The 27,048-nt window shown below is 39.2% G+C and overlaps 2 protein-coding genes and 1 pseudogene across 2 annotated transcripts; 2 read left to right on the top strand and 1 right to left on the bottom strand.

The window, feature by feature from the left end:
* Window positions 1-1,531: 1,531 nt before the first annotated feature.
* LOC117615174 lies at window positions 1,532-2,818 on the bottom strand. The gene is made up of 2 exons (XM_034344204.1): window positions 1,953-2,818; window positions 1,532-1,895 (listed from the first exon to the last, which is right to left on the bottom strand). The coding sequence occupies exons 1-2, from the start codon at window positions 2,816-2,818 to the stop codon at window positions 1,532-1,534; spliced, it is 1,230 nt and encodes a 409-aa protein (XP_034200095.1).
* Window positions 2,819-12,916: 10,098 nt separating this feature from the next.
* On the top strand, window positions 12,917-13,072 carry LOC117616927 (annotated as a pseudogene).
* Window positions 13,073-24,034: 10,962 nt separating this feature from the next.
* Window positions 24,035-27,048, top strand: LOC117615181 (extensin-2-like; the record flags this gene model as incomplete). The annotated part of the gene is made up of 2 exons (XM_034344217.1): window positions 24,035-25,310; window positions 25,883-27,048. Coding segments are annotated over exons 1-2 (2,172 nt in total), but the record flags the coding sequence as incomplete, so codon positions are not given.

Consider the following 27,048-nt stretch of genomic DNA (forward strand, 5'->3'; position numbering starts at 1 on the left):
TAAGCGGCATGTTTTTGCTCTTTTTTTTTTTGCAAAGGATATTTGAAATATGCAAACAGTAAAACTTTAGAGACACAATATATATATTTTTCAAAATACTCCTTTATTCTCATTGCAAAGCCCTTGCTACCATGATGGTGCATCATACAAAAGTTTCTTTTTCAAAATATGAAAATAAGAGAGAAGGAGTTCATTTTAACACAGAGGGAAAATATGATAATAAAAGTACAAGGCATAAAATTAACTTAGCAGTAGTAGGGCTTGAGCCACTTCCCATTGCGGGGCAAACTTGGAAGGTCCCGACACTTGCCTTCTTACATGCTCCACGACTTTTAGCACGAGGTCTCCTTGCTTGAAGGATCGAGGCTTGACTGTCCTGTTATAGGCTTGGGCTACATTTTTGTGGTACAGCGTTGTCCTCCTCTCGGCTTCCGCTCTTTTTTCATCCAAAGCTTCTAGGTCCTGCAGGTGCCAATCCGAGCATGACTTTCTCTCCCATTCGAGGTCGTTAACGGCTGATACTCTGGTAGTGGGGATGGTAATCTCTACTGGTGAAATGGCATCAGACCCATACACTAGCGAATAAGGCGAGAAACCTGTGGCACTTCTTGGAGAGGTGCGGTAAGCCCATAAGGCATCCGGCAGGTGAACACTCCAACCTCCTTCATACCCATAGACCATTTTGCTTATGATCCTTAACAAAGTTTTGTTTGTGGCTCTGCTTGACCATTTCCTTGTGGGTAATAGGGCGTGGAGCGACGATGCTTGATACCATAGCCACTAAGCGTCGAGCCTACTTGCTTATTGACAAACGGGGTGCCATTGTCGGTGACAATCTTGTACGGGATTCCAAATCTGCATACGATGTATTCACGGATGAAGTTTACAATAGCAGCCCCCGTGGCCTTCCGAAGAGGAACCGCCTCAACCCACTTTGTGAAATATTCAGTGGCTGTGAGGATCCATATGTAGCCATCGGATGGTGGATGGATAGTCTCGATCAAGTCAAGCCTACAGTCTTGATCAAGTCAAGCCCCCAAGTGTGAAAGGGCCAAGGAGTGCACATATCCTGCAGCAGCGTGGAAGGCTTGTGACTTAAATTGGCATGGACTTGGCACGTGTGGCACTTTTTTACAAAGTTGTACGCATCGTTCTTCATAGTAGGCCAATAATACCCAACACTCAGCAGCTGCCGGTAAAGCCTCTTCATCCCTTGGTGCTCACCGCATTCTCCAGCATGAATTTCTTGCATGACCTGCTGTGCTTCTGACTCTCCCAAGCATTTTAATGGCTCACCATTGAACCCTTTGCGGTAAAGGGTTGACCCATCTACGAAATACCTTTTCATTGTCTTTTTGAGCTTGCGAGCATGTTTGGGATTGGTTGGCAGAACTCCATTGATGAAGGATGCCAAGTACGGAGCCCTCCAATCCTCCGCAAATGAGATGGTGAATGATTCCTCGGTGGAGGGCATCGTTGCACACTTGGGACAATTGGCTTACATTTCGGCTGCTTGTTTCTTCATCTCTGGCTAGTAACAACCCTTGCATTGCAAACGTCGATACAAGCTGATTATTGGCTCCAAATTGCAAGTGACCTCATGTACTTCTTGAAGCTTCACTCGTGCTTCTATTGTCCCTATGCAACGGGTCAAAATACCTCTTGGAAGGCGTCTGTACAGCTCCCCAAAGATGATCGCATAATCTTTCAATTCTTTGATGTCGCTTCCTTTGCTTATTTTTTCTTTCACAGGTTTCCTCCAGTCGTCCTCTTCCAGCTGCTCCTCTTGGACCATTGCTTTGATCACCGGCACGTCCTTCTTGATTACGGTAATGTTGGGTTGTTCTTCAACATATGAAAACTTTGATCCCAAAGTGGCCAACGCATCAGCATATCTATTAGTAACCCCAGGAAAATGTTCCAAGACAACTTGTTTGAAAGACTAAACAAGCCTTTCAGCGGCTGTGCGATATGGCGCCAATGTTGACTCCTTCACAGCAAAATTCCCTTGCAATTGACTCAGCACCAAGTTTGAGTCCCCTATAATTTTAATTCTTTCTACACCCATCTCCCTTGCTGTAGACATCCCCATGATGAAGGCCTCGTATTCTGCCGTCTTATTTGTGCAAGGAAAATTTAGCTTGAATGAGAGGGTCGCGGCCTGCCCGTCGCGATTAACAAGCACTACACCTGCTCCTCCACCTTTCGATGTAGAAGACCCATCAAAGTAAAGGGTCCACGGTTCCTCTTTTGTAACAATAGCAACTATTTTCGGCAGCTCCCCCAGAACTTCCTTAGAAAGCATTGATTCTTCTACTTCAGGAAATAGAGCCAGCATGTCGATCACGGCTTGTCCTTTGATGGCTTTCGAAGTGATGCATGTGATATCAAATTCGGACAGCTGTAGTAACCAACGTGCAAGACATCTAGATAACACCAGCCTTGTGAGCAAGTATCCTACAGGGTCGGACCTCACTATGAGCTGCAACTTGTGAGCAAGGAAGTAATGTCGCAAGCGATGGGCAGCATAAACGAGGGCAAGACACAAGAGTTCGGTTCTTGGGGTTCCAGATCCCCTTAGTTGCCTACTCACATAATAAATAGGACTTTCTTCTCCACCGTGGTCATCTTGAGCGAGTAAAGCTCCAACCGCTGTATTTGTTGCAGCTAGATAAAGCTTGAGAGGAAGCCTTGAAATGGGTGTTCTCATAGAGGGCAGCTTGGGGATTATTTGTTGCACTTGCTGATAAGCTTCTTGATATTCCTTACTCCATTCGTACGGCTTGCCCTTCTTGAGTAAGGGAGTAAAAACACTCATAGTGGCAGCGAGACCAGGGATGAACCGTCAAATATACGATAATCTTCCGATGAAACTTTTCAATTATTTTGGGTTTCTAGGTGGCGCAAGAGAATTTAAGGCTCTAGTCTTTTCGGGATCCAAATCTATGCCACGCTGGTGTACTTGAAACCCCAAGAATTTACCGAATGAAACTCCAAATGCGCACTTCTTTGGGTTCATCTTCAGCCCGTACAGCCGACACCTTTCCAGCACCCTTCTCAAAACTTCTTGATGGCTTTCTCTGGTTTGGACTTTACTATGAGATCGTCCACATAGTCTTCCACTTATTTTCCCATCATGTCATGAAATACTGCCGTCATGGCCCTTTGGTAGGTGGCGCCAGCATTCTTGAGACTAAACGGCATAACCGTGTAATAAAAATTCCCATATAGCGTTCGAACGGCTGTCTTTTCAGCATCTTTGGGTGACATCTTGATCTGATTATAGCCACTAAACCCATCCATGAATCAGAGCATGCCTTGACCTGAGGTTGAATCGATCAAGATATCCATGTTGGGCAGCTGGAATTCATCCTTTGGGCAAGCTCGGTTGAGGTCTCGGTAGTCTGTGCATATTCTAATTACACCGGTCTTCTTTTTCACGGGAACAATATTTGCCAACCATGTTGGATGCTTGATCGATTTGATGAATCTAGCAGTTAACAACTTTTCAATTTCCACCTTAATTTGCTTTTCAATTTCAGGATGAAAATTCCTCATTGGTTGCACAACAGGTTTTGTACCAAGCTCGATATTCAAAGTATGACTTACTAAGCTTGGATTTAAGCCGGGCATTTCCGCGTAGCTCCAAGCAAACACATCTCGGAATTCTTTTAGCAAAGATACCAAGGCCTCCTTCTCTTTGCTTGTTAAATGAATGCTGATGGAGATGGGCCTTAAGGTAGAGGGATCTTCACCTAAATCAATTGTTTCCAGCTGCTCAACTACCGTTGTTGATCCATCTCACATGTGTCTAGGTGCCGTCATTGGTTCTTGGAAAGCACAAGGCGTGCGTGCCTTGTCATCTGGATCCTCATGGTTGCTCATTTGCATTGCTTCTCCTCCATACTCGGGGCTTTCCTGTAGAACACGGTTAAGCCCCCAATCCCGTCAAAAGCAATACACTGTGCACCCATCTGGCAGTGTCACTTTCGAGCATTGGGGATGATCGTAAGCATGTCGACAATGGTGACGAGCTCCTCGTTGCTTAGATCACGAATTTCAGTCCATGAAGGAAGATAGGTCCCGAAATCCTCGGATGGGTTGCTTCCAACACCTGTGCATTCGGTGTAAAATTCTACCTCGGAGTAGTGAGCTTCATTTTTATTGAATGGTCTCAGCCTAATCCTTCCCTTCATGCATTGATGATAAGTAGAGACCACGAGCTTATGCTTGTTGAGCCATGGCCTTCCAAGCAAAGCATGGTATGCCACATGCACGTCTACGACATAGAACTTGGTAAGCGACCGAATTGGCCCAACCTTCAAATATACTTGCATATGCCCGACTGTGACTTCACTCTTATTCCCGAAACCGCTAATGCTTGTTTGAGATTGCACGATTTTGGATAATGAAATACCAGCTGCCGTAAGCACAGACAGAGGTAGTATATTGACAGAGGAACCCGTGTCCACCAAAGCTCTTCTTATAAACACATCGTTGATTTGTCCTTCCAAGTAAAGTGGCCTTCTATGATCCAGATGTGGCACTTCTATATCTTCGTCTGTGAAGACAATAGCATTGTCATTTCCCAAAAATGACCATTATGGTTGAGCGGGGAAGCAATGGGGATCCAACTCCGCAGAGATGTTCATGAGAGCTACAGCAGCTGCCTCTCTCGCTCGAGGCCCAAAGCCGAGTTGGTCAAAGAGTGACTTGAACTTCGGGTTTCTCTGGAGGACCTGCGAAGCTGTGGGCCCCTGCTTCAGACTTAAATATCGTTCCATCACACCTGTTTCAGCCTCTGTAAGGTTATGAAACATCATAGCAGTTGTTTCCTGCTTCCCCGATGAACCCCCTGAGTAGCGTTCTTCCGGCATGTCTAACACGAACACTTCATTACCCAAGTCGTCACCCCACCCATCAGCGAGTGGCCATGGTGCGTTGTAACTTGAAGGCTTCAAATATTTACACCAATATGCATTCTCCATGTTTCCGCAAGGTTCCCACATAGCTTCTGGCGGCTTTGGGTCGTTCCTCCATGGGTGGCACAATTCATCATCCTCGAACACATCATCAGAACATGTAACGATAGCAGCTACCTCTTTTTCCCTTTGTTTTGGCAAGGGGTCTTCATCAATTGTTTGCCTCCTTGAGAGAAGCTCAAGGACTCCCTTATGTATTTTGGCATGTAAAATCCTCCTTAGACTCTGACACACAGTAGTTGGATGCCCCACAAATTAATGATAACGGCAGTACCTAGGATCATTCTTTTCTTCTTGGGTAGGAATTTTGTAGGGTTGGACAGGCCTGATTGCACCATCAGCAATCATCGTGTCAAGGATAGCATGAAATTCCTCGTCTTTGCATGGTAGTGGTGGATATGTCTCTCTATCCTTCCGTTTGTGAGAGTTATAGTTGTTAGATGGCTTGTCGTTTATAGCCAATGTTTGGTGCGTCTCCTTCTTCTCGTTCTTCCAAGTCCTTTGTCCCGTTGGCTTGACAGACATGCTCGTCCTCCTCACTGCTTCCAGCAACCTTGAAAATTGACTGATACCAATATTCTCCAAATAAACCCTATAATCTGCCACAATATTGCTAATGCAAATTTCGACAAACGCCTCCTCATCTTTCTTCTAGTAGCAGTCCAATGCCAGGTCCCGGAACCTGCGCATAAAGTCCACAGGATCCTCGCCATGTTTTTGACGAGTATTGTTGAGTTGCGTGGTGGTGACTCGTTCTTCATGCTGGAAATACTTCTTACAGAACCTGCTTGCCAAGTTTTCCCAAGAGTGAATAGAGCCCGGTGCCAACGTCGTATACCATATGTAAGCACGATCGGTAAGGCTTTTTGAAAATTCTCTAAGTCGGAGATTAGCATGCGGTCCTAAGGCATCGATGAAGCGACTGACGTGCTCTTTCGGGCTCCCCTTCTTTCCATCAAAGAGGACAAAGGTAGGTGCCTCGTAGCATTTAGGATACGGCTATTGAAGCAAGCTTGATGGGTATGATGGCTGAGGAAGGTACTTCTAATCCTTCTGACTTCGACTCAGTTCTTTTTCCAGCATGGCAACGACGTCCTCTTAGGTGACAAAAGATGGTCCCTTTTGTTCAGACCCCTTTCTAGCAGCAGCAGATTCCTCTTGTGGGTGTCTCTCGTTTTCTTTGCTCGGCTTAGCAGCAGAGTTTTTCAGCTCCTTGATTGTTTCTGCCATCTCCCTCTGAGTTTCTCCCATTGCACGTATGGCTGCAACAAGATCTGTGAGGGTGAAAATTCACTCACTTGCACGTTCTGCTTCTCTACATGAGGCATGTTGCCTTGATTCTGAGTCAGCATGGCTTGGCCCATCTTGGGAGGTCATGTTGTTGCTTCCGGTCTTCTTCTTTGGAGGCATTGATGAAGATAACGGCTTAATCCCCAGCAAAGTCACCAATTTATATAAGAGCTTTTTCTTCCGGCAGCTGTAAATGGAATGTGCTGTCGTAAATGGCAGACTGATGGAATTATCCCCCTTGTCTGAATTCGAAAATTAAGCCCCGAAAATACTTCGAAAGGGCAGCGGAGCCTTAGGAAGTATTTTGGTTTCCTTCACCAACCAAAATAATGACAGCTTACAGGTAATTTCTTCATGTTTACAGATAAACTTTCAAGCTCAGCGTGAGTGGCATGTGGCATGGAAGCAAAATCAACATAGGTTTAGCACTAAGGGGAAATTTAGGCTTTCTTATGGGGAAAAAGGGAAGTGTTAAGGTGAGAAAGGAGAGATTTGTAGGAGATTTGGCTAGGAAGAGAGAAATGAAGAACAATGCTCTTCCGGCAGCTTGACAGATACTCTGTCTGCCAGAAGAGAAGAATGGAGAAGAGGGTGAACAGTGCACAAAATTGCTGGGTTTTTGCAAGTTAGAGAGAAAGCTTGCTCGCTAGGCATGGGTTTTAGTTGAGTTTTGTTGGGTGGAAGAGACCTCATTTTATAGCCGCTGGAAACCATCACTTCCCAAGAAATCTTAATGGCTTCTACCCATTTTGGCCAAGCTTTTCCCTTCCTTTCTCATCTCCTTCCTTGACTTTTCCTTCTTGATGTAATCCATTCTGCCTATTTTCACCATATCAGAGTTTGAAGCTCAAGGCCTCCTTTTCCTGCAGCTGTCTCTATGGGAGACTTCCATTCCCAGCCATCTCTTTTATTGCTTTCTTCCCTTTTTTCCATAGCTAAGTCTGATGAGGAAAGGAGCTGGGATATATATGCTGGTTCGAAGGGTGCTTTTTTCTCTTTGCTAATACCCCCTGGTTCATTGGATGTTTTGGCTTTGAAACTTGCTCCCTCCATGTGCTGGAATCTCCCAGCAACTTTGTTCAATGATCCTGCAGACTTTCTCTACGTGGCTTCTATTTTCCAGCAAAGGGATGAGGTTTTTTGTGGCTTATTTGGGGGTATTGTATGGGCCAAGGTGGCTCCTTAAGCAAGTGGGTTATTTTTGTTAAACATTAGGCTTTTTGGTTGTGTCAATAGGCCATTTTTTCTCTCTTGTGCTCACCCACATGTTTGGGCCTAAGAAATGGGCATGAGTCTCGAGACTCCCAAGCAACCCGAGACTTTCCATTTCTCGGCCCATCAATGGGCCCCATGTTGATTCATTACCATCCATACCACAACCCACTCAAGTAAGCCCCGGGTGTTTGAGTGGCTTGGGCTTGTAGTGTGGTTGTGTGTGAAATAACAATTTCATGCTTGGCGTGGCATGTCGCTTGGCATGTTTTTTTATTTTATCATCCTTGGGAAGGGTTAAGATGTTCAATTTTAGCATGGGTTCGTAACTCATGCATATTTTATCTCAACTCCTAGCATGACAATTTATTTATTTAGCATGTGATGGATTTTTGTGCACTTCTCTTTACGTCTTTTCTTAATAGAGGGTCACTTTGGGCCAATAATTTATTCGGGCCCAACCGTGAATTTTTTGGGTCTCAACACTCAGCCATTAATACAAGTTCATACTAACAACTCTGAACTTGCACACAGAAAATCACATGTAGATCAAGAAGGCTCAGATGATGACACATGTCTTGTTTAGCTTAACTCTGTTGTTAGATGTTAGTTACAGGTTATTATTCATAGCTGGGTTTCTATCTTGTATAAAAAGAAAACTACTGTAATTATTATTATTGAAGTAAATGAAATCAGAGAAAAATTCCAGATTTACTTTTCTTTCTAATTTTCTGAGCTAGCTTTCTCAGCATCCAAACACACAGTTTCAGATTTCTCATCAAAAGTAACATGCTTGCTCACAAGTCTAGAGAGGATCTCCGTTAGAAAATCCACCTATGATATTTATTGATAAAGAAAAGTAAGCAACATCTGTATCGAGTTCCTGGGATACAATCGCTAGAAATTTGGCAATCCTCCTATGGTGGATTATATTATCAAACAACGCTATATACTGAGTGACTTCTGGGCCCTCAACGTGACCACATAAGCACACAAAAAAATTCACTCATTTTATGCTCTCCTTCAGCAAACCCAGCCCACGTGAAAATGGAAAAGAACATACTGGGTTTAGGGATAAGAGACACACCGGATTATTCGAAGCAGAGGGGTGGAACGCAATTGTGTTAGATCAGAATGAGAAGAGAGTTCTTGACTTGCTGAGGGGTCAGTCATATTTCTTTTTCCTTTTCTTTCTTCATTCTCCTATTTTCTTATATGTTGCCTCTTCGTTGGCTTTTTTATTTTTGCATTGTCTTTTCTTTTTTAGGTTTTCAAGCTCCGTTTTGTTGTCTGAAGAAACAAAAAAATCTTTGTTTCGGGTCTATCTATGGCCTCTGACCACATCACCTTATATATTTTAGAACAACTCGCACCCTAAGAAACACTCACAGAGATGTCAGCGACTGTGGGTGTTGTTATGGGGCTAACGGGAACTTTGTTTTTCCTCGCCTCTAATGCTGATAAATATGCAAAGCCAGACACTCTACGTGTGTTGGAAATCTTTGTTAGTCTCATATGTTTTTATTTCTTTTTCCTCTTCTTTCTTCGGTCTCCTATTTTCTTATATGTTGCCTCTTCGTTCGCTTTTTTGTTTTTGCATTGTCTTGTCTTTTTTGTTTCGTTTTCAAAAGAAAAACAAAATCTTTGTTTTGGGTCTAGCTACGGCCTCTGACCACATCACGTTATATATTTTAGAACAACTCGCACCCCAAGAAACACTTAGAGATATCGGCGGATGTGGGTGTTGTTATGGGACTAACGGGAACTTTGTTTTCCCTTGCCACTAATGCGGATAAATATGCACACCCAGGCGCTCTGCGTGTATTGGAAATCTTTGTTAGTCTCATATGTTTTTATTTCTTTTTCCTCTTCTTTCTTCGTTCTCCTATTTTCTTATATGTTGCCTCTTTGTTGGCTTTTTTGTTTTTGCATTGTCTTTTCTTTTTTATGTTTTGAAGCTTTCATAAGGGAAAAAAAAAAAATCTTTGTTTTGGGTCTAACTATTGCCTCTGACCATATCACCTTATATATTTTAAAACAACCTACACCCTAAGTAAAACCCGCAAAGTTGTCGGCAGCTGTGGGTGTTATTATGGGGTTAACACGAATTTTTTTTTCCCTCGCCTCTAATGCGGATAAATATGTAAAGCCAGGCGCTCTACCTATGTTGGGAATTTTTGTTAAGCTCATATCTTCTTATTTCTTTTTTCTCATCTTTCTTCATTATCTTATTTTCTTATATGTTGTCTCCTTGTTGGCTTTTTTGTTTTTGCACTTTCTTTTGTTTTTTATGTTATCAAACTCTGCTTTCCGAAGAAAAAAAAAATCTTTGTTTTGGGTCTAGCAATGGCCTTTGACCAAATCACGTTATATATTTTAGAACAACCCACACCCCAAGAAATACCTGTAGAGATGCCGACGGCTGTGGGCGTTATTATAAGGCTAACGGGAACTTTGTTTTCTCTTGCCTCTAATGTGGATAAATATGCAAAGTCAGACGCTTTACATTTATTGGATTGTGCGTGTCGGAAATCTTTGTTCAGCATATATGTTCCTTCTTTTTTTCCCTCTTCTTTCTTCGTTCTCCTATTTTCTTATATGTTATATCTTCATTTCCTTTTTTGTTTTTCTGTTGTCTTTTCTTTATTATGTTTTCAAGCTCTGTTTTTAAAAATAAAAACTTTGTTTTGGGTCTAGGTATGGCCTCTGATTACATTACGTTATATATTTTAGAACAACGGCGTTATTATAAGGCCAACATGAACTTTGTTTTCCCTCACCTCTGATGTGGATAAATGCGCAAAGCTAGACACTCTTCGTGTGTTGGAAGTCTTTGTTATGCTAATATGTTCTTATTTCTTTTTCCTCTTCTTTCTTCGGTCTTCTATTTTCTTATGTGTTGTCTCTTCGTCGGCTTTTTAAATTTTTAAATTTTTTTTCTGTTGTCTTTTCCCTTTTATGTTTTCAAAAAAAATAAATTTATTTTGGATTTAACTATGGCCTCATACCACATCTCGTTATACATTTTAGAACAACCCACAACCCAAGAAACACCCAAAGAAATGTCAAAGACTGTTGGCGTTATTATGGGGCTAATGGGAACTTTGTTTTCCTTTGCCTCTAATGCGGATAAATAAGCAAAGCTAAGCACTCTACGTGTGTTGGATTGTGCCGGTTGGAATCTTTGTTATGCTCATATGTTCCTATTTCATATCACTTTTTATATATTTTAACTCCCGAAATACTGTATTTGTTTATAGTGGTAATTGCTTTGACGGGTAGGATACCTTTTAAGTATTTTACTTGGGTTAGCTTTAAATTTACAGATTGGGGTTTCCTAGGCACTGTTTTGCATGCGGGATCACGGAGTTCTTCGGAACACATTTTCAAATAATTTCCTCAAAATGAAAAAGAAATATTTTTTTGCCTTCAGAGTATGAGTGGTAAGTCGAAGTGTCATCGGTAAAGTTTAATTTTGGTGTGCACAACTATTTTTAGGAACTCAAATCAATACCAGGGACATTGAAAGTGACACTCTTTCAAGTTGCAAACCCACAAGATTTAAAGAACTTTTTGAAAAACTTCGCCCAAATGACACTTTTTGATCCATGACAATTGCTCAACCCTAATTCGCAACTATCCCACTACCGCCGCACCAGAATGGGTGAATGGTGTGCTTCCCGTGGTTGGCATAGACAATCTTTTGCATGTGAGAGCATTACAGTTCCTCGGAACACCTCAAATGCAAGGGAATGACTATGCCAACCCCGGGAAACACCTCATTCACCCATTGTGTGGGTGATGGTGGGTTAGCTTCTTATGAACTTTAGCTCGGTGTTGTCCTTGATTATACTTATGTTGGGAGTACGTCCACCAAACCTTCTCAATGCACGGGTATGTTGAGGATGGCTTTCGGCAGAGGTGATGAATTGTCGACCACATAAACACGTAGGCGATGGGTTGGCTTTGGAAGAAGCTAGCCAATTGTCTTCGGAGATGGTTAAGCTATGATTAGAATTGTTTAGGCATTGCTTGTGTGTGCACGGTCCGTCTGTGGTGTGCACCGGTCGGCTCATCCTTTCTACTGGCTATACATTCATGAACTTAATTGAATGGGTCGTGCCTTCGATGCTGTTACTTTGAAGAAATTAGAGTTCTCAAAGCAAGCATATGCTCTGGATACATTAGCATGTGATAACATCATAGGATTTTGGTCCTATTATATTGGTCTTTGGGATCGGAGTAATGATTAACATGGAAAGTATGAGGCATTCGTATTTCATAGTGAGAGGTGAAATTCTTGGATTTATGAAAGATGAACATCTATGGAAGCATTTACCAAGAATGTTTTCATTAATCAAGAACAAAAGTTGGGGGCTTGAAGATGATTAGATAACATCCAAGTCTCAACCACAAACGACGTCAACCATGGATCGTCGGATGTTACTTTAGGACTCCGCTTGCACCTTATGAGAAATCAAAGTTTTTGGGTTCCCGGGGGAGTATGGTCGCAAGGCTAAAACTTAAAGGAATTGACGGAAGGGCACCACTATGAGTGGAGTCTGCTGCTTAATTTGACTCAACACGAGGAAACTAACCAAGTCAAGATATAGTAAGGATTAACAGACTGAGAGCTCTTTCTTTATTTTATAGGTGGTGATGCATGATCGTTCTTAGTTGGTGGAGCGATTTGTCTAGTTCATTCCATTAATGAACGAGACCTCAGTCTGCTAACTAGCTATAAGGAGGATCCCTCCGCGGCTAGCTTCTTAAAGGGACTATGGTCGCCTAGGCTAAGTAAGTTTTAGGCAATAATTGGTCTGTGATGCCCTTAGATGTTCTGAACCGCACACGTGCTGCACTGATGTATTCAACGAGTCTATTGCCTTGGTCGACATGTCAGGGTAATATTTGAAATTTCATCGTGATGGGGATAGATAATTGCAATCATTGGTCTTCAATAAGAAATTCCTATTAAACGCGAGTCATCTACAAGCGTTGACTACGTCCTTGTCCTTTGTACACACCGCTCGTCGCTCCTACCGATTGAATGGTCCGTTGAAGTGTTCAGATCACAACGACGTAAGTTGTTTGCTACCAGCCATGTCATGAGAAGTCCAATGAACCTTATCATTTAGAGGAAGGAGAAGTCATAACAAGGTTTCCATATGTGAACATCCGAAAGGATCATTGTCAAAACCTGCATAGCAGAACGACCCGAGAACTAGTTTCAAATGGGGGGATAAGGGATCTTATGGTTCCATGTCCCTTTATGTTAGGAGGTTGCATTGCGTCTGCGCAATCGACCATTTCGGGCGTACAAACGAACATCGGCGTGAACTGCACCAAGAAACTTGAATGAGAGAGCGCTTCCCTATTATCCCAAAAACTGTGTGCGTGAGTGGCGTCATCATCTTCAAATATGTCAAAATTACTCTCGACAACAGATATCTTGATGGTCACATTGATGAAGAACGAAGCGAAATGTGATACTTGGTGTTAAGTGCAGAATCCCATGAATCATCGAGTCTTTGAAAGCAAGTTGCGCTCAAAGCCATTAAGCCAAGGGCACGCCTTCCTAGACATCACACGTCATTGCCCTCTACCACTCGATCGAGATTGCAGGATGGCCTCATGTGCGCTCCGTCACACACTTGTCATAAATACCAAGTCCTCGGCAACGCATGACAGGACAATCGGTGGTTGTGAAACCTTGGTTGCCTATCATGTGCAATCATCGCACATCGAAGGCTCCAACTGAGCTTTCAACGTAACCCCAATTCACAGGGGTTACCATTGAATTTAAGCATATCAATAAGCGGAGGAAAAGAAACTTACAAGGATTCCTTAGTAATGGCGTGCGAACTAGGCATAGTCTAGCTTTAGAATTGGGCTCACATGGCATCCGAATTGTAGTCTAGAGAAGCGTCCCCAGCGGTGGACCATGCCCAAGTCTACTAGAATGTGGCACCGGAGAAGGTAAGAGCTCTGTTGTACCCGGCCCCGGTCGTACCACGAGGCACTGTAAGCGAGTGGAGTTGTTTAGGAATGCAGCCCCAATCAAGCGATAAATTATGTACAAGGCTAAATACGGGCGAGAAACCGATAGTAAACAAGTAATGCGAAGGAAAGAACAAAACACTTTAAAAAGAGAGTCAAAGAGTGCTTGAAATTGTCGAGAGAGAGGCAGATGGGGACTGGCGATGTGCCCCAATTGAATATGAAACAGTCACAAGCCGATCCGCCAATCGGCTCAAGGTATTGACTGATGCGGATTGCGGCAGAGGCCAAAGCTTCAACTGTTGATATGCTCGCAGAAACACCGTAAATGTGATTGTGGTAGAAATAAAATCAATCTGTTATTTAACTAACTACGAAAGCACTCATATATGCGTAGATGACTAATGTGTACATAAACAACTCACGAAAGCAAAACTTTTGAAATAACTATCTCCACAATTTTTTCCTTTTCTTGTCACAAAATTACTATATTATGGTAAATTATAAATTAATACTTTAAGAGCGATGGGGCTGAGTTGTGTTCATGGCCTAATTCCTTTCCTGAAATATTCGTAACTTCTCCCAAAACGAGACAAAAGACAAACAAAAAAAGCAACAACAACAACAAAAAATGTTGCTAGAAGTCTTGGATTTTTTTTCCCCCCAACATCGACAGTATGAGGAAAAAGAAAAAAAAGAATTGTTTTACACTCTCTTTTGGGCCATTTTAGTCTAAAAATTTTCTACAATTGCATTGCATATAATCTAAAATATTATGAATTAATTTTGAAAAACAGAAAAATAAACAAAAGGTCCAAGTGACAACCAACAATTAATCTAACTTGCAGATAGCAGAAAGGTTGTAATAAACGATAATGGTCCACTATAATCCATGACATATTGTTGCTTGTGTTGATTAAAAAAAGTAAGACAGATACCTGCTCTGGTAGTTGATGTCAATGTTTGAAGAAGATTGCTTGCGGAGATTAGGAAGTCCATAAGAGCAAGCTATATATTCTACTGTTCTAAATTAGACTAGTTTAATATTGTTCTCAATTTGGTCCAAAGAACATCACGTGCGTTTTTGGTGGTGGAAGAAAATTAATTTCTTAGAAGATGCAAAACAGCTCATGATGCTTGTTAGGGATAGAGACTGACTGGATACATTAGGAAAACATTATAGTCAGGTGTACTGTGAACCACACATAGGGGAAAACATAATCAATGAGGATATTGAAGCTGTTATGCGATTTACCTAAACACACCCTAAACATGTCGATATTCCGTGTAATTTAATTAACCATTTGCCAAATTCGTTTGGGGCGTTTTCTGGGAAGGTCGCGATATTAGTATGTGTCATCTAATTATTTATATATATCAATTAATGACTGGATAAAACCGAAGTGAGATGTCAACATGACTCTTATCTAAACTATTTTTTTCCCAACATTAGCCATGGAGGGCATGAATTTTTGTTTTTTCCTTGGATTGGTGCCTCAAAATAGCTGTCGGTGGATCGAATAGTTGCTGAAGAGTTTAAAAATATCATGTCGAAAACTTAACAAAACAAAATATAATAATAAGTGAGTGATTTCAAGGACGGACCATAGGCATAGCTAACCTGGGTTATAGCCCAGGTGGCTTTTTTTTTTTCCCCAGCTCATTAAAAAATTATAGCCCAATCAGTGGTGGATTTACTAAGGTGCTATCTTATTTTGTTTTTCCCAGCTCATTAAAAATATCAGTAAATGTCTTTCTCCTTTTACTTTCATTTATTTTTATATTACTCAATTTACTTAAGTTTACAATGCAAATAAGGAAGTACCCTCCATTTGGATTCAAATAAAAATACTATAAAATCAAATTCTCACCAAATCAAGATATGAAAAATCGGTTTTAGTGCAAAATAAGATTTAGGCTAAAAATGATGGCTCATTAAGTCAATATATACTTCATAATCCCATAAAATCAAGTTTTCTTATTTGATGGATAAGGAATAAAAGCCACCAAAAATTATCTTGAAAAAATGATTATTCCGAAAAATTATTTTTCATACTTAGCCAATATTTTTACATAAAATAATTTTTCATGTACAATATGAATGCATGAAGGGACCTAACATCAATCTAGTTAAAAGCCGCCACAAAGAGTTTTACAAGAATAACATAACTCTTACGTATTGAAGAAATAAAAGCTGTTATTGGAGCACGCTTTTTTTTCAAAAAATAAATAAATAAATCCTGGTCAAAATTGAACCTTCGCTAAAAAAATCATGGGTCTGCCAGTGAGTCCAACCAATTGAATAAGCTACCATCCTAAGTAATTCCTTGCAGTGCACTGGAGAATAAAAGGGAGAAAAGGAAATATGCACATCTCTACACATAGGGAAAAAAAAAGAATGCACAACGAGCGGAAAAATAGAAAGAAAAGTAGAAGAAATTGTTTATGTCCCCCTTTGATTAGTGGTATTATTATTTGTTGTTATCGATGAAATTACATCATACGGTCGAGTTTTCTATCTACTTAGTATGTTTATATATAAGTTAAATTTAGCCCAGTTAAGTTTGAAATCTTAGGTCTGTCCCTGAGTGATTCTACTACTCATAGCACCAATATTTTTTATAATAAAACACTACATATGAGGACTATATAATTAATTAAGTTAAAGACAATATCGGTGTTGCATTCTATATTTTAATAGAGGTTACAGCAAGCATATTAGTTAGTGATTACATTTTCAATATAGGTGACACTTGACAAATGAGAACGGTCTTTATTTTATTGAATCAATTGAAATAGGGAGAGGAGAGAAAGGGGGTCTTTATTTTATTGAATCAATTGAAATAGGGAGAGAGGAGAGAAAGGGGGGGGGCGGGCTGCAGCCTGCAGGTACACACACAATAATCATTAAAAGGAATCAGATAATTTGAATTTTATCTGACTGAAAAATGCTCTAACAAATAAATAATAATGACAAAATGTCCATTTCCCACCATTATTGTTTATATATTTGAATCGCCACATCTGTACAGAAGAAGGTTTACCAGATCTAAACAACAACAAAAATCATATGCACGTCCATTAATTTTGCGACTGGATACTCTTTTTTTTATTATTAAGGCAAGCTAGTTTTCTTTTTTTGTTACACTAATATTTTCAATATTAAATGAGCATTTGATTCTTTAATTAAAGTCGTGACAAAGATGAACAATATATTAATCTGTTGTAATTATTAAAGTGATCATCAATTATGCTTTTACGATGTAACAACGTCAATCATTTGTGCTGTAACTTTCATTAATATTTTTTATTTATTTTTGTTTTGTTGGATGATAGGTTACTTAATTAACTTGACGATTAAACTCTATATGTGTAAAGATACTCGCTTAACTTTCTTGGTCTTCAATATCTTGTATTTTTTTTTTTTTTTGGGTGTAGTTATGACACAAAATTTCTACGGTAACTAACATCTCATCTAGAGATTATTTGATAGAATTTCTGACTCCGCTATTAGTGAATTGATTCGCTCCACAGCACTCATTTTCCAAGCCTAACAAAGACGAAATTAGTCCGTACGAATCATAGATTATATATATATATAGCATACAGTGTCCGGATAAGCATCTTCCAACAAATAGAAAACCTTTGCAGAACTTTTACCTCCTTAGCCTTAGTTCGCATGATGATTATCTTTACAACACCACAATTGTTTCCTCTTCGATAAAGACTTTTATTTATTTATTTATCAGGGTACAAGCAATCTTTTTGCTTGATTGGATGTTTAGGTGAGAAAGGAAAAAAGGAAACCAGTAACCTTTCTGTTTTGTTTTTTGAAACAGAAACCAATAATTTGGTGACATATTATTTTAGGTGTAATGAAAGGGGATGAACAAATATCACTTCGTGGTAAATCGTTTTCCTTCATTAAAAAAGACCACTCTTTTTTTTTCTTTTTTCTTTTTAACACAAGCGATAGTGAAAAACAAAGAATTCAAACTCAGATGCAGAAATAACTACTATTAATTACTTAAACTAAAAATCCCTTGCATTTTATATATTTTACTTCACAAGAGTACTATTATTTTACTAAAAAAAACCAAAACACAAATCTATTAAATTAAATGAGCATCAAATCTGTCTTAGTAATCACCCGACCTGTTACATTACACTGACATATCCACTGACCCAGTTCGAGCTGCAAAATTAATTAAAAAATATTTCCACGTGAAGGCATATAGGTGATATGCGATCGACATAATCCTTTATTATTCTCTCTCCTCTTTTATTTTTGCCCGCTCTGCCAATCAAAGGGTGGAGTTGACTTAATTAAGGGCTTAGGATCCATCCATGCAGATTGATCCATAAGATATCGATCGGGCTTAACCCCACTAAATTTTGTTCATTCAACATTCATGTATATTTGAACATTAAATATTATATATATCTATCTTGATCTTAAGATAATATTATGCATGCAGTGCAGGGCCAAGCCATAAATTATGTTCATGGTGTCAACCTTAATATAAGATGAAAGAAAATTGAACTCATTCAGTAACATAACATCTTAATTACAAATTCTTGAATTCTCTAAAAATAAAAGCTAGGTGATAAGTGGAGGAGAAAGTAAATTAGAATTAGGAAAGGAGGCTTAATGCCAACGGATTCTAGTCCAAAAAGGGTCTTGACTTGCAGACCAATGATCTTAGGTTCGAATTCTTATGACATCTTGGTAGGGTGTGTGAGAAACCTCCTCTCTTTCGTAGTTTATCGCTTGCATTAAAAGAAAAAAAATCATGAAGTTAATTGGTGGGAATGGTAGATCAAAGGGTTCATTATATATTTTAAACACACAAGAGCTCACTATTTATAGACATAATTTGGCTTTATTCAAAGCTTCACTATTGTTCATGTGAGGCGTATGAAAGGGTTCGATTTGATCATTAATGATAAGACGCCAGCACGCAAATGTTAAACAGGATTAATTAAAATTTTAAACTATATATCTATATATAATGACTTTAAGAGAGATGTAAACTTGATCAGAGTAACGTTAAGAAAGGGACAAGTCTCATCAGAAAATAGTTATATATTAATATTCCTCACACCGATGGCCCAACGAAATGTAAATTATTGTGATGGAGATCTAACATCAAATTTCAAAGTTTATCAGAAGATTCAACTTGGGAATTTTCTTAGAGTATTAATTATATATGCTGAGAAGTAAGAACCTTCCTTGGAAAAGCCTATCTAACAATTTTTTTAAGGAATGGTGTTACTGCCACTTCATTTTGCTCACCCTAATCCTCCTTTATTACAACTTTAATCTTGCATAAAATTTCAATTCACTTTAAAAGACAACACCCAAAACCAAAAGAGATAAGTTTTGAACCTTTGCCATGGCCATAGCTTGGGCATGGTTAATTTGGCTACCATTTACACTTGCACCAAAAGGTCAGTTGTTGTCAATTCTCTTAGATGACCACCCTTCCTTGTTCGTCGTTGGCAGCAGTGGAGCCATATGTGGGCTTGACATGGCTCTGGCCCTGCAAATTTTTGCACACTTTGATATTGTTATGTTTTATGCATGCAACTCTAGAATTTTACTCTATTTTCTTGTTTATTGTGGTTATCATACTATCTTTTGTTCCTTTTGCCATTCTTGGTGTTTTAACATCTAAGCTTTATTATGTGTTTTAAACATCATAATATTTCCTATTAGAACTTTAAGTTTTGCCCCCGCCTCCCCAAACTATAAATTTTATAGTTCCGCCCTTGGTTATTGGGATGCTAGTCCGGTAAAGTACCGGCCAGTCATGATGACAGTTATCGTCAGTTTTAAAAATGAAAAAATAAAAATAAAAATTGTGTATTGAACTGTATAAGGGTGGATGAATTGAGATAAATCTTTTGTTTTATATAATTTTTTTTACTCAAGGTTTATAAAGAAAAAAAAAAAACTTATCCCCATACTCAAGTCCCCTCTTCTTCTTTTGTCCTCTATTATTCCAAAAAGAGGATAGTTTTACAAGAGCCTGAGCTCTTTTTGCAATCCTCCAAATGTATCTTATTCATTATCCGTTTTGGATTGATCAAAATATTGTGGGGATCTATGATAATAAAGTAAATGAAAAGTCTTTAGCTGAATTATGATAAATTACAAACAAAAAGACAAAAAAATATTTAAATAAGAGGAAAATAGGGGCATCAAGCTTCGAAACGAATATTGGCTACGTATTTTTGCTTGCGTGTTCATGAACTAGAGTGTGAAGGCGTCTTAAGAAGCAGTATGTGCTTTTTCATGTTTGGACAGATCACGCATGAAATCAAATATTTAAATATTATTATTTCTTTCAATTTATGAAGAAAGGAAAAAAAAATAAAATATATATATATATATACAGTCCTGATCTCTTGGACCCCTGTAGTCCAAGAGATTTATGGTCACTCACCGTTGGATGTAAATTCAATGGTTGACTTGAATCGGGTAATAATCATTTATGTCATATTGCATTTATATATATCATTTTGAACCATTGGATTAATATTCAACGGTGAGTGACCACAATCTCTTGGACTCCTATGGTCCAAGAGATCGGGACTGTATATTATGGTCACTCACCGTTGGATGTAAATTCAACGGTTCACTCATTTATGACTTGAATCGAGTAATAATCATTTATGTCATATTGCATTTATATATATCATTTTGAACCATTGGATTAATATCCAACGGTGGATGACCACAATCTCTTGGACTCCTGTGGTCCAAGAGATCGGGACTGATATATATATATATATATATATATATATATATGAATAGAGGACATAATTAAAATTTCTTAAATTGTTTTTGTTTGATTGGAATAAATTATAAATTAAGGTTGCTTCAACCACAATCCACCAAATTAATTAATTTCAATTTAATTTGGTGGCCCTTTTCAATTCGACAAGCAACAACACAACAGCACTCGGTAGAGAGAGAGAGAGAGAGAGAGAGAGGACCACAATTTGAAGGTTTTGGAGTTTCACTTAACGTTAACTTGCTAGTTCGAATTTGATAGGCTGGATTTTGTTTTAAAGTACTTCTCTTTTTATTTTTTAAGATATTTTTTATTAAGATGGACAATAATATACTAGACACATACTACATGAATATTAGAACTCGAATCCATGACCTTTTCTAGAGGACATAAAACAAAAACTTATTAAATTATCGTTAACAAATTGCTAATTACAAAAATAATCAATGAGAAGGACTTGAAGGCTTTTTTGGTTTTTTATTATTATTATTATCTTGCATTTGGCCAGGTGTCGTTATTGTGCCAGGTGTAGTTCTTTATTGGATAAAGATTCTAAAGGCAATAGAAGCTTTTGAGATTGAAGCGTCAGATTAGGGTATTTGGATTATACTTCCACACCTTCGGATATTCGACATGTGTAAAACTTTCTTGATTGCTATATATGCTCCTTGGTCAATTTGTAAATTAAAAATAGAAACTTGTTAAGTATGTTAATGCCTATAGTATTACTATTTCCTTCTTCTATAATGAAAGTTGTATGCGTTTTTCATAAAGAAATTGTTTATGTTGTTAGACCGTCAATCGTGAATATAAACTATTAATTTCATAGATTTTTGTTTAGGCAAATAGTAATTTTGGACAACAAACATATTAAATACTTAGAAGTAGAGGCGGAGCAAAAAAAAAAAATTTTAAATGTGCCAAAAGTGTGAATTGCTAAAATATGAAAACTATGAGAGAATATTTGTTTGTGGGAATTTTCTGTGTATTTTTCTCCTTGTAGGAGGTCATATTTATAATACAACGAAACCTGAATGGGCAAGTAAATAATAAATTCCTAAATCTATTTGCAGTAGGAAATCAGGAATTAAAGTAAATCAATTACAATTATAATATGAATTCTTGGTGTGTAAGGAAAGTAAGTCAATATCCACAAGTCACGCCAACATGAATAACTTCATTTTTTGGGTTTTGCAAATTGTTCCATGAAACACTAAAAAAGTCTTCAAATTTAGAACGAATCACATATTGGTTGGAGGGGCCATGACCACTCCAAGCCTACATGTCTCGCCTCCAGTGTTTAGAATTAAACAAATATGTATCAAGTATATGCTAAGACAATACTACCTTATACAAATAGATACTTAGGTATACGTTTATGGGTCCACTCATGAATTAGAAAAAAACCTACAAACTTTTTACACATTTTTAACCATCGAATGAACCGTGGTCGCAACGATTGAAGATATAATTGTATAAAAATACAGTTGTGTTAATTCCATAACTAACAGAGCTAGCTGTGAATTCAAATCATCTAGTAGTAATAGTATAACCAACTATGAAGCACATAAAACCATTAGTGTATGTTGGTTTCTGCCAATAATATACAATATGTGCCTCCACACCTAAACTGATTTTGGAAACAAGAGCAGGTGGATGCATGATGTGGTCCTTTAAAGATCTTAGCATAATCAGCTACTCAAAATTGGTAACTCTTTCTTTATATTTGCCTCTCATTTACTCTATGATTTCAACATCATAACCAGTTGGTCCATTTGGTAGGGGCTCTCCTTTTTCCTTGTGGTCTTAATATTCCATTTCCAAACAGTCACAATGAGAGCAATCAAAAGAAGGGTTGCTATTTTATTTATTAATTTCCTTTGCCTCAACAACTCAAACCCAATCTTCAACATTTGTTCTATTTAGACTTTTTAGAGTTGTTTCATCACACACGGCATTTAATAGTCAAAAAGAGTGAAGGGATAGGTTTTAATCTTATATAAAAATTTCTTGATGCTCATTGGAACACTCAATTAACCCTAATTGGGGTTTTGGACCACAAGTATTTCTAGTTATAGTGAACTGATTGGGGACAATGTACCAACAAAAGTGACATTGTACTAGTTTTTCATTTTATATCATGCAAAAGACGTGGAATATTCTAGTTATAGTAAATTAATTTGAAGGTAATTATTCTAAACCACTATACGAATCAGTCTTTTATAATGATTCAAAGACTTTGCTTATTGTATGTTTTATCTTTTGAAATATACTTGAAAAGCCTGACTTGTAAGCAAAAAATAAAATAAAAATAAAATTGAAATTGTTGGATTTTAGTATGTTTCTTCTACCATGTGCACTTGGGTATGTGTCTAACCACTATTTTTAATTACCCACCGCCCCCCAGAAATGATTCACTGTGATCATAGACCATATAATTATGGTGGAATTTGATGAATGTTTGAATATTAAATTGTTTAATTCCCATTTTGCCTGTGATTTGATCTCTAACCTATAGTCCATTAATGGATGATATAGGTATTACAGAAAGGTAAAGTCAACCAAACCCCTAGTGCCCATTTTGGGAAAAAAATAAAAATAAAAATAAAAAGAGAAAGGAAAATTTTCAAGAAATCCTATGTGTTCATCAAAGAAAAATCCTTTATGGGTGGTCCAGCAAAACATAGCTAGGTCATTTTCATGCCAGTAGGGGGCATCTATTTTCATGTTCGAAGGAAGCATGAATTATTATTTCTTGCACGAAAAAATTCATCTCAAAAATCACAATAATTCTCTTTGTATATATAGCCCTTTTTTCTTTTTCTTTTTCTTTTTTTCTTTTACACTCTTGTTTGTAGCTTATTTCACCTACAAAAGCTGCAAAAGCTTATTTCACCCACTCGATTGAATTTCACATGCTGTTGGCATAATTGTAAAAAATCAAATGCATTTTTTTATATACAAGCAATCTAATCTAAATTAAATTCTGAGAAGGGAGATTCGAACTTAAGCACGCAAAATCATATACATTTTAAAATAATAATAAAAATTACCAAATTCTCATGTCTTCTTACCTATGAGAAAAGAGGGAGGGAGGGGGGGGGGGGGGGGGGGGGGGGGGTGGTGGGTTGTTTGGGGCTTGGTGCCATGAACTTGCAATATTCTTTTTGTTTTGCTTTTGTTTTTTGCTTTTAACTTGCCACCAACTTGGTTAGGTTCTTCATTATTGGCCTTTTTGATTTGCTTTAGCTTTTTGATCTCTTTTGCTCAGACAAGTTCATAATTAATTAGAGTAATATACAAATCAAGAACAAAGAATTTGAAAAAAAAGAGGAGAAAAACTGACATACATGCATGTGATATGGAAGCTTCACATGGCATTTTCTAGCAACAATTGGATGGGGCAAATCAGATCTCAACATTTCCTGATTTTAAAAACTTTCAGAAAGGTTGACTATAATACCAAATACATTGATGATTTAGTGAGGATTTGATCCGACGGCTGCAATAGGTGCCACCCAGGACCAGTCTCACGTCATCAATTCATCATTGATAGGGTTTCAAAGCTAGTGTCCACTATTGTTTTTTTCTCCTTTTTTTGTTTTTTTGGTTTCAAAATTCATAGACAAGAGAAGGAGCCCAAGAAGTGGAATTATTAAAAAGTGACATGACGGTATTAATATTTTAGCATTATCAACCAAAATTAATTAAACAAAATTGAACAATTGAAATTAAATAGGTAAGGCCAGCTAGGGTGACCCCATTGGATGTATTAATCTAAGAGAGTCCATTAGAACTAGTCCTTTTTGACAGCTCTCTCTCAACGACTCACTGTCACTATAAAACTCACCATATCATGCATGTACCAAATCATCACCTCCCCCAAAAAAACCAGAAAAGCCATCCAAGGCTCCTCTAGCCTTGACCAAAATTTCTCTCTTCATCCCCAATTTTCCAGAGAAAATTTGTGAAATTTTGAGACGTTGAGCCGAGGTGCCGAGTAGCTCTCTAGCAAAACCCATGACGACAATGGGTGGCGGCTCCTCTTGGGGCCGTCTTTGGCCTCAAATGGCAGTGGCTTTAGCAGCTATACTAGTTGTGGTTTCAAGCAATGTGGGTTCAGTGGAAGCAAATGCTTATCCCTACTCTTCACCCCCACCACCACCTTATGTTTATAGCTCACCACCACCTCCTGTTCACTCTCCACCACCGCCATATGTCTACATGTCTCCACCACCTCCGTCACCGTCACCACCGCCGCCTTATGTGTACAAGTCACCACCACCACCGTCACCATCCCCACCACCGACTTATGAGTACAAGTCTCCCCCACCGCCTTCTCCTTCACCACCACCACCTTATGTGTACAAGTCTCCACCTCCTCCACCAAAAGAACTACCTCCGTACCACTACAAGTCTCCACCACCACCTTCTCCTTCACCGCCGCCACCTTACCACTATACATCTCCTCCACCTCCTTCACCCTCACCACCACCACCATACTACTACAAGTCCCCACCACCACCAGTGCACTCCAAACCCCCACCATATTACTACAAGTCCCCACCTCCACCCTCACCATCCCCACCGCCTCCATATTACTACAAATCCCCACCACCACCATCACCTAAACCACCAACCCCATACTACTACAAATCCCCACCACCACCATCACCTAAGCCACCCCCATACTACTACAAATCCCCACCACCACCATCACCTAAACCACCAACTCCATACTACTACAAGTCTCCACCGCCGCCTTCTTCATCTCCACCACCGCCTTACTACTACAAATCTCCACCACCACCCAAGGCTCTTCCACCGCCTTACTACTACAAATCTCCACCACCACCCAAGGCTCTTCCACCTCCATACTACTACACTTCTCCTCCACCACCTTCTCCTTACCATCCCCACCCACATCACCACCCATTCGTGACGAAGGTTGTCGGAAAGGTCTACTGCTACAGATGCTACGACTGGGGTTATCCGGTGAAGTCCCACGACAAGAAGCACCTCAAAGGTACATATTTCTTTAAAATTAATTTTCTCCGCATATTTTGTAATTATTATTCGCTTTAGTGTCTAGCTAGCACTGTGCTTGTTTGTTTTATCAATCTTGGTCCCTTTTCCTCCTTTGAAAGAAAGAGATGTTTTTCAAATCTGCTACCTGGTCCCAACGTGTAATGATTAAATTCACATGGTTGGTGCTTTAGTTTTGCGTTGCATATGCATTAAGAGATATAATAATTAATTTACATTATTTTTGCTAAGAGTTTTCAAACTAATCCTGTGTTTTTTTATTAATTAAATAAAATATAACGTGGTTTAATTAAATATATAGCAATAAGAACAACTTGGAGTTTTCGTTACCCAACAGATGAGTCCTCCAAGGTCCACATGGTCCTTTTCAAGTAGGGATTTGGTATTGAAATCCAGCACTTCATATAATAAAACAAAATCATTGGTTAGTTAATTTCTCCATTAGGATACAGTTTTTTTGTTTGTCCTAAAGCGACTGTTCTCATAAAGAGAAAGTTCCAATAAATACCAACATGATTGGTTGATTAATTATTATTTTATTATGGACCACAGGTGCTGTTGTTGAGGTCACTTGCTGGGCTGGCAAGAAGGAAATCAAGGCATATGGCAAAACCAAGATCAATGGCAAATTCAGCATCGCTGTCCCTGACTTTGATTATGGCAAATATGGAGCTAAGGCTTGCAAGGCCAAGCTCCACGCAGCACCCAAGGGCTCACCATGCAACATCCCAACTAAGCTACATTGGGGCAACAAGGGTGCTAAACTCAAAGTGAAGTCCAAGACTGACGATGAAGTTGTGCTCTCGGCTAAGCCATTTGCTTATGCACCAAAGACTCCTTACAAGGAGTGTGAAAAGAGCAAGCCACACTATCCTCCTCCTTATGTTTACAAGTCACCGCCTCCTCCTACGCCTACTTATGTGTACAAGTCACCGCCTCCACCGCCACCCAAGTACTACTACAAGTCACCGCCACCACCCGCTTACTACTACAAGTCACCACCGCCTCCGGCATATGTTTACAAGTCACCACCACCACCATCACCTAAGCCACCAACCCCTTACTACTACAAGTCTCCTCCTCCTCCATCACCTAAGCCACCAACTCCATACTACTACAAGTCCCCACCACCACCATCACCTAAACCCCCAACCCCATACTACTATAAATCACCACCACCCCCATCACCTAAGCCAAAACCCCCATACTACTACAAGTCTCCTCCTCCGCCATCACCTAAGCCACAACCTCCATACTACTACAAGTCTCCTCCTCCGCCATCCCCTAAGCCACAACCTCCATACTACTACAAGTCTCCTCCGCCACCATCCCCTAAGCCACAACCTCCATACTATTACAAGAGTCCTCCTCCACCATCACCCAAACCACCCACTCCATACTACTACAAGTCTCCTCCACCACCATCTCCCAAACCACCCACTCCATACTACTACAAGTCTCCCCCACCACCTTCACCTAAGCCACAACCTCCATACTATTACAAGAGTCCTCCTCCACCATCACCTAAGCCACAACCTCCATACTACTACAAGTCTCCTCCACCACCATCACCTAAGCCACAACCTCCATACTATTACAAGAGTCCTCCTCCACCATCACCTAAGCCACACCCTCCATACTACTACAAGTCTCCTCCACCACCATCACCTAAGCCACAACCTCCATACTATTACAAGAGTCCTCCTCCACCATCACCT

Source organism: Prunus dulcis, chromosome 1, assembly GCF_902201215.1.
Source record: "Prunus dulcis chromosome 1, ALMONDv2, whole genome shotgun sequence".
In the NCBI taxonomy this organism is placed as follows: domain Eukaryota; kingdom Viridiplantae; phylum Streptophyta; class Magnoliopsida; order Rosales; family Rosaceae; genus Prunus; species Prunus dulcis.